Genomic DNA, 13,002 nt, shown 5'->3' with positions numbered 1-13,002 from the left:
GTTTTTCCCTTCCTCTGGTTCTCAGATTCAACGGCCCCCTTCTCAGACAGTAGGCAGTGACCTCTCCTCCGTCCTCATTCATCCTTCCAGCGTTCTAATGTATTCGGGCATCTTCGCACAGTGCGATTCTCTTTCCATTTTTTATTGTCCGCCTTCCCCTCAGTAGAACATAAGCGCTATGAAGACGGGGGCTATACTAGTCTTGCTCACTTCATCACGAGCCACGAGATTACCGGCACCCACGGAAGAGGCAAAACCTCCCTCCGACTGAAAGGCGCGTCAGCTGTTGGCGATTCCCGACGCAGCACCTGGGGACGGATAACTGAGATCGCTACAGCAGCCAACAGCCTCGGCCCGCCGGCTGCGTGCGGGCGTCTGCCTTCGCTGCTAGGCGCCGGGGCCTGGGCTCCTCAGAGCCTCGCGATACCTGAAGAGGCAGGTAAGGCGATGGAGGCCAGCGGGCTGGGAGAGGAGGAGTCCACCTAGTTCTCGGAATCACGCCATCTGTGGCCGCGCTTTCAGAGAAACGAGCGCAACTGCCCAACGGCCTCAGGTTTACACCTGCCCTGCTTTAGCCCAGCGGACCCAACAGACCGTCTAGCTCTCCACCCTACACCATCCGGGATAAGTAACCCAGGGAAGCACCGTGGGGGCGGAACCAGCCCAGGGCTCCCGCCCCCACCCCCTCCCCTCCCCCCAGGCAGTTCCTTCTTCCTTCCGGAAGCTCGGAAGCCCCGCCCACTTGCGCAACGCCGAGCCCGCCGCGCGACACGCCGGGCCTCAGCCAATGGCCTACGTACCAGGGAACGTTACCTCTGACCTCAGGGCTAATCAGAAACAGTAGGACGAACTCCTCGCGAGAGGTGAGGTTGAAGCTGCCTCCGCCATTTTGGAGATGGGAGACGGGCGATGGCTGTGGTCCTTCTGCTAATGCAAACAACAAAACGAGCACATGAGTCACTCCGAATGAGGCTCTCATCACTCTAACTGCTGACCAAAGCTACAGAAGCAGCGAGGGTGTCAAAGCCGAGCGCGGCGACATTGATAGCAGCCTCAACTGCCTGCTGGGGCGGCAGAAGTTAAGTAACTGAGGACCGGAAGGATGGTGCAGTCCTGTTCCGCCTACGGCTGCAAGAACCGATACGACAAGGATAAGCCCGTTTCTTTCCACAAGTAAGTACTCTGCGCGCCTCGTGGGCTCGGCCCCTAGTGGGGCCGGGGGCGCGCGCTCGGGGGCGGAGCCAGGCGCGTCCGCGCGAGACTTGTGAGAGGGGCGGGGCGAGGGGCGGAGCTAGGGGCGGGGCGCCGTCGGGTGCTCCGGGCCTGGAGCAGTGGGCTCGTCCCCGGAGTAGCCGCCGGCGCCCCGCCCCGGGTGGCGCGTTCTCGGCGCGCGTCGCCGCGGCGGCCTGTCCTCGCGCTTAGGTTCGCGCGCCGCTCGGGGTGGTAGGTTCGGGGCCCATGGGCGATGCCTGGAGCCCCGGCGGGTCGTGAGGTCTCCAGACCCGGAGGCAGCTGGGTTTCATCAGGCGGGTCACGGAGTAGGCAGATGGTAATGAGTCTTTAGAGGGGAGGCTGAAGCAGCAGCAGCGACGGAGAAGGCCCGCGTTTCCCTCCCTGCTGGAGGGGGCGTGGGGCGGTCCAGCGTCGCAGCCGTTAGGACTGACTTGGCCAGGCGTCCGGGAGGATGTTTTGGACCCAGTTTCTAGGACCCCACATTCAAGGACCAGTGAGTTTCCCAGAAAGGTTCAGGTACTGCCAAGATGAAGAGCTGTGTTTCGCGCACAGCGGCAGCGTGGGCAGTAGCAGGGTATCGTGCGTGGGGAAGAGCAGCCTCGGAGGGAACGCGGCCCACCGCCCTCGGGGCTGCTTCATCCGGGAGGTGCCGCGGCCGGAGTCCTAGGAGGGCCGGTCTTCTCTTGAGAAGAAAACCGCAGAACGGAATGATAGTGATCGTCTGGTGTCTGCACGGTGCCATTTTCATTCAGCCAAATTCAGTGTTCACAAGTTTTACTACGTTAAGAAAATGTGGCCGTAACTTACGACTGTAAGTGGATAGATAATAGCTAAAGAAATGAGTTAGTGGTAAATCATACAAATTATTTATAGCTAAGTAATTACAAAAACAAAAGCAAATATTCAGTTTCGGGGTGGGGACCTTTTATCTTTAACAGGGAATGTGGGTGCATTTTTTTCTTTTTTTTTTAAATGTTTGGCTGTGTTGGGTCTTCGTTTCTGTGCGAGGGCTTTCTCTAGTTGCGGCAAGCGGGGGCCACTCTTCATCACGGTGCGCGGGCCTCTCACCATCGCGGCCTCTCTTGTTGCGGAGCACAGGCTCCAGACGCGCAGGCTCAGTAATTGTGGCGCACGGGCTCAGTTGCTCCGTGGCATGTGGGATCTTCCCAGACCAGGGCTCGAACCCGTGTCCCCTGCATTGGCAGGCAGATTCTCAACCACTGAGCCACCAGGGAAGCCCAGGGCTGGTGTTTCAATCAAATTCCTCCTTAGTGTGTTAACACCGATGTAAGCTAATTCTTTTCTAAGCGGGAAAGTCTGGGTGTGCCTTTTTTTTTAATAAGGTTGGAAAACTGAATTATGTCATCTTCTTAGGTTTCCTCTTACTCGACCCAGTCTTTGTAAAAAATGGGAGGCAGCTGTCAGAAGGAAAAACTTTAAGCCCACCAAGTACAGCAGCATTTGCTCAGAACACTTTACTCCGGACTGCTTTAAGAGAGAGTGCAACAACAAGTTACTGAAAGAGGATGCTGTCCCCACAATATTCCTTTGTACTGAACCACATGACAAGGTAATAAGTGTTTTAAAATATTGGGTGGTTTTCTGTTTATAAAATTAATGTGTTCACTGTGGAAAATCCAGAGTAGTGTTAAGAAAATAAATGTTGCCTGGAACCCATCACTTGTAAATAACCACTGTTCACAGTGAAATACTTTTTAAAAATACAAAGTGCAGTTTATTAAAGTTAAATATCCTCACGCTAAGAAACTCAATCTAGCTTCATAACTTACTTTGAGATCACTCTGTAGTCCTACTTACATGTTGATAAGTTTTGATTTTTCTTTGTCAGTGATAGTTCAAAGTATTTTTCCCCTCAGTTTTAAGTGCTTAGTATTTAATTAAATCTTAATAATCATTCTGTGTTTCTTGCATCCCATTTCTACTTCAGAAAGAAAAGTACAATTAAAACTTGAACTGTTTTCTCATTTTAGAATGTTTCTATAGCGAGGAGACAGAAATGGGTCTAGTATTCTTAAATTCCACAGACGAGTTCTTGTGAACTGTTTCGTCATGAAACTGAAATGTGCTCTGCATCTTTGTTTTAGAAGGAAGATCTTCCGGAGCCCCAAGAACAGCTTCCCCGACCTCCTTCAACACCCCCCGTTTCCCAGGTCGATGCTGCTATCGGGTTACTCATGCCTCCTCTTCAGACCCCTGATAACCTCTCCGTGTTCTGTGACCACAACTACACTGTGGAGGACACCATGCACCAGAGGAAGAGGATTCACCAGCTCGAACAGCAAGTAGAGAAGCTCAGAAAGAAGCTCAAGACGGCACAGCAGCGGTGCAGAAGACAGGAGCGGCAGCTGGAGAAGCTGAAGGAGGTCGTGCACTTCCAGAAGGAGAAAGACGACGTCTCCGAGCGGGGTTATGTGATTCTACCAAATGACTATTTTGAAATAGTTGAAGTTCCGGCATGAAGAGTGAAATCTGTGTTGGTGTTCAATGGGGCAATACCACCTGCCCTCTTCTAGCCTGTAGAGGAGTTTCGTTTGAAAAAAATTACACTTGGTCACTTGTATAAAAACAATTCAGAATATTTTTTTAAAAGAATAAATTAGATATATACTGTAAAATTGTAAATGTTTTGTTTGTAATTTCAGGGTTTTTACATTTTAACAAAATATTTTAAAAGTTATAAACTAGCTTCATTGTAAGTTGGTTTCAAGATTGGGGATTTTTGTTTCTTAATTTGAGTATTTATAGAAATGATATGAAAATAAAAAGTAAAGAGAATGATAACAGTGCAGTAAGGATGATTTAAGTTTAAAGTTTAAAATTTTAAATGAACAGTTTATTGAGAGAACTTAGTCACATTTTAAATCAGAAGCATGGGGCAATAACGTCTCAGAATATATATATATATATATATATATATATATATATATATATATATATTCTTATTCACATATTCTTATTTGTAAAGTCAGCAGATTCATTTATCTTTCTTAATCACTTATCAAAGATAAATTGGCAAGTCAATACTTTAAAAAGGTTGGTTGTCTTTAGAGCAGAAAATGAGTCATTCCATACCTAATCAAAATGGTTAAAAGACTTTAAAGAATGGATTTTTAAAAAGTGGACCCTTCTTTTCCCCCTGCTGTCTGGCATTATAGAATTAGAAGTGTGTCTCCACTAGAAGATACACTCTCCAGTAAGCAAAGTAGGCATTGTTATCAGTGAGGTAATGACCAATGACCAATGGGGGCTGATCCGTGGCTTGCCTTTTTCTATCACTGCCCCGAGCTAAGGGACATCCAGTCCCCAACTGTAGGTGTACCTGCATCCAGATCCCTGCCAGATGTGTTGTGTGGGTAGAGTTTGACTTGTTCCATAAGGTGGAAATCTTGCACTTGACTAATTGATTTTGGTCAAGGCTTCACATAATAAACGATTTCTTCACTTTTACCACAAGTTAGAAATTACATCCCATTTACCTTAAGGAGTGATTTGCATTCAAAAGCATCCTAATAGGTAATGTTTATTTTACTTAATGCCGAGACTCAAATACTGAGGTTTCTGTTCAAACTGTGAGTTGTGTTCTGACTTTGTGAGAAAGTTTACATATATTTGAAGTGAAAACCGTTCTGAGTAAACAAGTACTGCTGTAGGAATTACCTACTGAGATTTAGAGTAACTGCTCCAACTGTAATTATTTCATATTTCAAAGTGCTGCACAGACCTTTGAAGGCTGTATTAAAGATACGCAGCGGTGATGTCCAAGAGTGTCTTTTGAAGACCTGATTTTCAGTGTAATTCACTGCCATGCCAGTACTTTGATTCATGGAGATTCGACTTTTTATGAACCAGTATTTCAAAAATAGAAAATTATGATTACTTGAAATTATATCATCTGATAACACTTAGAACTAACTCTAAGGAATCAGGATTTTTTTCTAGTTATTCATGAGTCTCATCACTGATTTTAGAAGCCACAAAATCTGTAAGTAGTTTGTTGTTACATTTCATCTCTAGCGATTCCTGGAGAATATGTGGGTAAATATTTTGCAAAGTATATATCTTAAATCTAAATTGTCATCTACGTAAAAAAAATCTGTGTGTGTGTGTGTGTCCATGTCCTCAGAACCAAGAATCCAACACTGAATTGTAAAAGTGATCATCATAATTACTTAGTGTCTTAGCATTATGATTTAACCTGAAGCTACTTTTTTTTCATGAGGCGTAAATCCCTATTTGGAGAGAACTGAGCAAGCAGCATGTATACCAACTGTTTGCATTTAAATCATTTATTATGTTTAACATAGGGAGTTTGAGGTACAGGCGCTTATTTCTGAATTTGAAAGGAACATTTGTTGAAATGTTTTAAAAATTCATTTTGTTAAAATTCACTTTGTCTATTGTATCATTTACGACATTGCCAAGAGAAGGAGAACATTTAGGCTAAAATAGGTCCTCTTCAATCATAGTGAAACTTAGTCTGAAACATCAGGGACAAGGTCTCAGTCTGGAACAAGTGGGGAGGAGACCCTTGTGAGTTTCACCATAGTATGAAAGATGACATTTATTTTAAGCACCGATAGTGACATCCTAAAGTTTCCATCTATGAATGATATAATTTGGCAATATCAGAAGAAATAACTGTTTCTTAATAGAACTGCTAGGAAAACTGTAGAATTTTAGAATTAGAATGGACCTAGAAATCACTGAACACTTGCCTAACCTCCAAACCCTGCCGAATCCCTTTGTGAAATACTCCTGACAACTGGACATCTGTCCTCTGTATGCCATTTACATTTAAGCAATTCTGTTCAGATTCTTTAAAATGGGTTTCTGGAATAGAGTAGAATTTGTTGCCACTTTTTAAAATACTTGTTTATAATGCAACTATAAACTTTGCTTTAAACTACTGCATAGTTTGAACTATCAAATTCCAAATTAAAGAAGTTGCAAAATTTTGTAAAATAAATGTTTATTAGTTGTGTACCTGTTATGTGTACTAAAAATAATTCTGTCATTACAGTAAAGAAACATTGGTGTCTAAAGTTATTAGCGGAAATTTTTGCTTGGAAATTCAAATACATGAGGAGATTTTTTCTTTTAACTATAATTTGTGTAATCCCTTTCTTAGAAGTATAACCATAATGGTGAAGGCAGTTGAAAGTTTCACTTGATACGGGTTTTTTTTTTTTAGATTGAAGTAATATTCTCTGATCATCTTTAGTTATTTAAAAAATTATGCACACATACACATACCCACAACCTATGGCTTTTATAAAATCAGTCATAAGTGACATAATATATCTAAAAGTCCATGTGATCTATAAAAGAAAACTCCAGCTGTGTTCCAGAATTTTAAAAAGATAGCCAACTATGAATAGCATTTAAAGGAAAAAGAGAACAGATTTGCTTGTTTGGTTATTACTCTTCCTGATATTGGGGACCCTGTGAATTGGATAAGCAGTGAGTGAAGAACATTGCTCTTGGCTGATGGTAACCGGTGTTGCTGGACATTATGGTTTTATATAGTTGTGTATTAAAATACAGTCCTTGATGTGAAAGAAAAATATCCAAGCAAACAGTGATTTACACACAAGCAAAAAAGCAATTATATGTTTGGCCTTAAAATAACAATAGTTTGCTTGAAATAATATTCTGTTACAATTCCATGTCTGGATACATTTTTTTTTTTAACCTTGGATGTGGTTTTACTGAGATTTTTTTCTGAATGATACATATTTTTTTAAACTCTCAAAATCTTCAGAATTTTTGTTCATTTCTAAATTCATAGTTTGGGTTTAGAGATTATAAAAGTTTCATTTTTTAAACGTCATAAAGGATATGAATAAACTCATTGTTTTAAACTATTTTTGGTGAGACAAACTGTACAGTATTAACAATTAGTAGGTAAACAACTTCTGGAATGGCTGCATGAGACGCTCTGAACTCCTCCACACCATAACTACCATTAAGTGGTGAAAAAAAAAAAAAAAAACATTTAAAATCTGTGCATGTTGTCCTAAGGGCATACAGCAGATGAACATTCAGGAACATCTAAATCTCATAAGAAAGTTAAGACTGTGTGGCATATATGTTTCTTCTCCTCCCAGTTCCCAATCATGGGCTATAGTATGTATCTCCCAGGGAGGGGAGGCTGCCAATATTTCTCAGGCCCCCCACCTTTGTGTTACAAAGGCTAAACTCCAGGCAAGTGCAGCCAAGAGGTCAGGACTCCCTTCCTCCACTCAGCTCCCACTATAGGATGGAGGCTCTACCTCAGGTGCAGCAGGCCAAGAATACTGGGACCCTGATCACCTTCTCCCTAATATGCTCAAAGGGTGAAGTTTCCATGCCAGCAGAGGCAAGTCAAGGGGACCAGAGGCTACAGTACAAACTGAGCTCTGCTCATAATGCAGGCATATCAGTGCTAGAGAAGCAGGCCGTGGGCCCCACTGCCAGCTCCAGAAGGTGTCTGAGGTTTTTTTCTCGGGGGTGCGGCAGGCTATAAGGACAGAGAACTCTGAAGCTCTCCCCAAAGGAAATTATTTTATTTGCAAGTGTGTAGGGGAAGTTCACGCCTAAGGCGCTCTCAAGAACAATGGAAAACCCGGTGGTTAGCAATTAAGAGGAGGCTGGTAGCTCCACAAGAGCAACAAGTTAATTGTACAAGAGAGAACAAGCTAACTTACCAGAGAGAACCAGGGAAAGAGGCAGGTAAGAAAAGAAAGAAAGATCTGTTAAAACCTGTCACCCCAAGTGACTGTGTGCATGCCCAAGGCTGCACCTTCTAAGGAATGAAACCAGAGACATCACACTGAAGGGAAAATAAACCTCACTAAATTAGTCCAGCCAAGTAATTAAATAAAAAACAATCACAGCAAGCCGGAGGTGGGGGTGGAGAGTAACTGGAATCAGTGTTCACAAATCCCACAATATATAAAATGCCCAGTTTTTAACAAAATGTTATGAGACATGCAAAGAAACCGGGAAACATAACTCATACACAGGAGACAGAGTAGGCAATAGAAACTCTCTGTGAGAGAGCCCAGACGTCAGAATTAACAGACAAAGACTTCAAAACAGCCATTGCAAATCTGTTCAAGGAACCAATAGAAACCATGCTTAAAGAAGTAACGGAAGATATAATGACAATATCTCATCAAAAAGAAAATATCGATAAGGAGATACAAATAAAAAGGAACCAAATGGATATTCTGGAATTGTAAAGTACAATAACTAAAATGAAAAATTCACTAGAGAAACTTGATAGTGGTTTGAACTGGCAGAAGAAACTCAGTGAACTTGAAGGTAAGTAGAGATCATGCAAGCTGAATAATGAGAAAAAAGAATGAAGAAAAATGAATAAAGCATCAGAGAAACATAGTATACCATTAGACACACCAATATATGCATAATGGGAGTCCCAGAAGAAGAAGAAGAGGAGAGAGAGAAGCTGAGGAGGGAGGGAAGGAGTGGGGAAGGGAGGGAGAGAAAGAGACAGAGAGAGGAACAGAAAAAAATATTTGAAGAAATAATGGCTGAAAACTTCCCAAATTTGAGGAAAAACACTAATCTACACACACAGGAAGCTCAACAAATACCAAATAGGATAAACACAGAGATCCACACCCACACACATCATAGTAAAAATGATCAAAAGCAAAGATAAAGAGAAAAATTAGAAAGCAGCAAGAGAAAAGTGACTATTTATATACAAAGGAACACCAATACAATTAACAGCTAAATTCTCATTAGAAAAAATAAAGGCCAGGAGGCAGTGGGATGACAAAGTGCTGAAGAAAAAACCTGTTAACCAAGAATGTAATTATGTAACTACGTAATGTTACAAAACTATCTTTCAAAAATGAAAGTGAAGAAAGAGGTTTCTGGGAAGATGGTAGAGTAGGAAGCACCAAGAATCTGTCTCCCAACCAAAGCAACAATAGTACTGGCAAAGTCTATCTAAGTAATTGGAACTCTGGAATCTATGAAAGGCTTGTAACTTCCAGGCGAAGGCTTGGATGGTAAACAGTGGTTAATTTTGGTCAATTTCAGCTCTTAGCGTAGTGACAACTACCCATCTCACACCTCCAGCCCATGCAGGCAGTGGAGGAATTGCAGGAGACCTTGCACACAGCTTGGGAGAGCCATGGTGGGCAATCAGGTCCTTTCCTCCAATATCAGAAGTCTGTGTTCTGTTTGCTGATGCTCCTTCTGATCACAAAGGTACAGACACAGAGGTGGGCAGCCATCGGCGCATGCCCCTCACTACTGCAAGCTGCTCCGCCTCTGGCTAGAGTGACTTCAAAGGATTTAAAGAACTGGCGCCTTCTCCTTCCCACTTCATTTTTTCCTCCCATTTTCGGAACCAGCCATTAAAGACTAGGGCACTCAAAAGCAACTGCACATACAAGGAAAGCAGACAGTCACCATGCATACCCAGGGAAAGGCTCAGGCTCAGGAAAGGCCTGAGATGATCTTAAGTTTACACTTCATGTTGATCCTTGGCAGATCCTTAGGAGACAGCCTAAAACAATAAAAATATAACAAACAAACCAAAAAACAAAACCAGAAAAACCCCAAACCCAGAAAAAACCAGTAAACCCTGAGGAAGAGGTAGAATCTGGTTACCACATCATTAGATCCAAACGTCCAGTTTTCAACAAAAAAATCATAAAGCATTCCAAAAAATAGGCAAGTATGACCCAATCAAAGGAAAAAGTAAACCTACGGAACTGTCCCTGAGAAAGACAAGAAAGCAAACCTACTAGACAAAGACTTTACAACTGTCTTAAAGATCCTCAAGAACTAGAAAGGAAGATATGGAGAAAGTCAAGAAAACTATGTATGAGCAAAATGGAAATATCAATAGGTAGAAAACCTTTAAAGAAACCAGAAATAAACTCTGTAGCTGAAAAGTACAATAAGAGAAATGAAAAATTCACTAGAGGGGTTCAAAGGCAGATTTAAGCAGGCAAAAGAAAGATTCAGCAAACATGAAACTAGGACAATTGAAATGATCAAATCTGAAGAAGAGAAAGAAAAATGATTAAAGAAAAGTGAATAGGGCCTAAGAGACCTTTGAAACAACAATTAATAGAACAGCATATGCATGGTGGGAGCCCCAGAAGGAGACAAGAGAGAAATAAGACATGAGACATGTAGAAAAAAAAAGCAAAATGCTAGACACAAATCCAACTATATCAATAATAGCATTTAATGTGAATGGATTAAACGATCCAATCAAAAGGCAGAGACTGTCAGAGTGGATAAGAAAAATAAGCTCCAGCTATATGTTGTCTATAGGAGACACACTTTACATTAAATATAAAAAAGGTTGAAAATAAAAGGATAGAAATGACATACCAGGCAAAGAGTAACCAAAACAGCTGAAGTGGCATTGCTGACATCAGACAAAATAGACTTTAAAAGAAAAAAAAAATTACTGAATATAGAGGAATACTTCGTAATGATAAAAGGGTCAATCCATCAGGAAGATATAACCATTATAAACATATATGCATCTAACAACAGAGTCCCAAAATACATGAAGTTAAAAGTAATAGAAATTAAGGAGAAATATCAATTCAATGCTAATAATTGAAGACTTTAATATCCTACCTTCAATAATTAATAGAACTAAGTAGAAAGATCAACAAGAGTATGGAAGACTTTAACAACAATATAAACTAACTAGACCTAGAAGACATCTATAAAACACTGTACCCAACTACAGTAGAATACATATTCTTTTAAAATCACATAGACCATTTCCAGGATAGATCATATGCTGGGCCTTTAAAAAGTCTAAAGAAGTTTTAAAGTATTGAAATTGTACAGTGTGTATTCTCTGATCACAGTGGAATTAAATCAGAAATCAATAATGGAAATAAATTTGATAAACTCACAAGAATGTGAAAAGTATGAGACACTCTTAAACAACCAATGGATCAAAGGAGAAATCACCAGAGAAAGAGAATACTTCAAGATAGATAAAAATGAACACACAAAATACCAAAACTTATGGGATGCAGTTAAAACAGTGCTTAGAGGGAAATATAGTCTGTACTTTAAAAAAGAAGAAAGAGCTCAAATCAGTAACCTAACTTTAAGACACTGGGAAAACAAAAGAGCAAAATGAACCTAAAGCATGCAGAAAGAAGAAAATAATAAACATTAAAGAGGAAATTAATGAGAGAATAGAAAAACAATAAAGAAAATCAAAGAAGCCAAAAGTTGGTTCTATGAAAAAATCAACACAATGGACAAACTTTAGAAGACTGATCAACAACAATTAAAGGCCAGTTTGGCTGCCTGCTAAAGTTATGAACAGGAATTTCACAGAAGTGGAAACACATTTAGCTAACAAACATATAAGGAAATGTTCAATGCCATCAATAATTAGAGAAATGGAAACAGAAACCATGATATAATTTCATACCCATTTGATGATTAAAAATGAAGAAGTCTGGCAATACCAAGTGTTGGAGAGAATATAGACCAATGTCATATTTTATATATTGCTAGTGAGAATGTAAATTGGTACACCCATTTTGGGAAACACTTTGGTATTATCTTGTAAAGTTTGATATTCAGGTATATATAAATTAGCACATCCATTATATTTATATGCACAAGAGAAATTCTTGCACAAATGCACCAGAGACATGTACATAGAAACAGTGTCAAAGAAAAAAAGAAAAAAGGAAACAGTCCCAATTCCCATTGATAGAATAGATAAATTGTGGTTTAGTCACATGATAGACCATTATACAGCATTGAAAATAAATGATTTAGAGCTCATGAAATAACATGGATAAATCATTGTAGCAAAATAATGTGCAAATCGTATTTTTTAATGTATTTTTTAAAAAGTCTTTATTGAATTTGTTACAATATTGCTTCAAGATTGTGGTTATCTCTGGGAGGGGAGAAGGCTAAAGAATAGGACAAGATAAGAGCCTTTAACTAGATGCAAGTTATTAGCTATATTCTAGTTCTAAGACTGAGTGGGTTAGTGTGTGTCTGCTATCGTATTAAATCAAGTTAATATACAAAAATTAACACAAATTAAATAAAATGAAGAAAACAGTACCATACACAGGCCAATAAAGATAGTGGGTTGTGAGCCAAGCATTCTGATTAATGTTGTACACCCGAGGTTCCAAAAACAAAAGGAGAAAAATAACAACAAATAGCTGATTTACTAGTGGTTAATGTACATTAAAACCTTGCCAAACAGTTCATGCCATTTGATCCTCAGGACACCTCAATGAGTCAGAGAGGTACTATTATTATCCTCCTGTTGTAGCCGGGACCACTGACGGAGGATTTGAACTCTGGCAGCCTGACCCCAAAACCTGCACGCTCAATCATCATGTTACACTGCCTCCCTAAGAAGTAAAAAATTAGTCCTAACTCTAGATAATAGAACAACATGGTGAAGAAAACAAGGCCTACTAAACAAGTTACTATATTCTTTACAAAAGTGAACAATTTGAAAAATCAGGGCCTGACTAGGGTTCCAGATTCTTAAGAAAACGAAATGGTTACACATTTTGAACATGCTGAATTCCAGCCTCCCATGAGGAAGTATTTTAAATATTAGAAGTACATTGGAGATGACCTCACATACTTATTTGCACAAATTTCAGGACCTGTGGGAAGCTTATGAGTATTTGAGCAAAATTAAGTAACATCTCTGAACCCCATCTCCAAACACTCATTATTTCTTGGTGTAATTTTCTACCA

General features: G+C 40.5%; 1 protein-coding gene across 2 annotated transcripts; it reads left to right on the top strand.

Annotated features, from left to right (window-relative positions):
- The first annotated feature begins 864 nt into the window (after nucleotides 1-864).
- On the top strand, nucleotides 865-5,642 carry LOC309651478 (THAP domain-containing protein 1). Of its 2 annotated transcripts, none has more exons than XM_082444293.1 (3): nucleotides 865-1,173; nucleotides 2,608-2,803; nucleotides 3,339-5,642. In XM_082444293.1, the coding sequence occupies exons 1-3, from the start codon at nucleotides 1,103-1,105 to the stop codon at nucleotides 3,711-3,713; spliced, it is 642 nt and encodes a 213-aa protein (XP_082300419.1). In that variant the 5' UTR covers nucleotides 865-1,102; the 3' UTR covers nucleotides 3,714-5,642. The 2 variants fall into 2 exon arrangements, with proteins under 2 accessions (XP_082300419.1, XP_082300420.1); XM_082444294.1 differs by lacking the exon at nucleotides 865-1,173 and adding an exon at nucleotides 1,332-1,749.
- The last annotated feature ends 7,360 nt before the right edge of the window (nucleotides 5,643-13,002 follow it).

The sequence above is a fragment of the Balaenoptera physalus genome (genome assembly GCF_965194825.1).
Source record: "Balaenoptera physalus genome assembly, chromosome: 21".
NCBI lineage: Eukaryota > Metazoa > Chordata > Mammalia > Artiodactyla > Balaenopteridae > Balaenoptera > Balaenoptera physalus.
The sequence above is the reverse complement of the archived record's forward strand: the minus strand, read 5'-3'. Positions and strand labels throughout refer to the sequence as shown.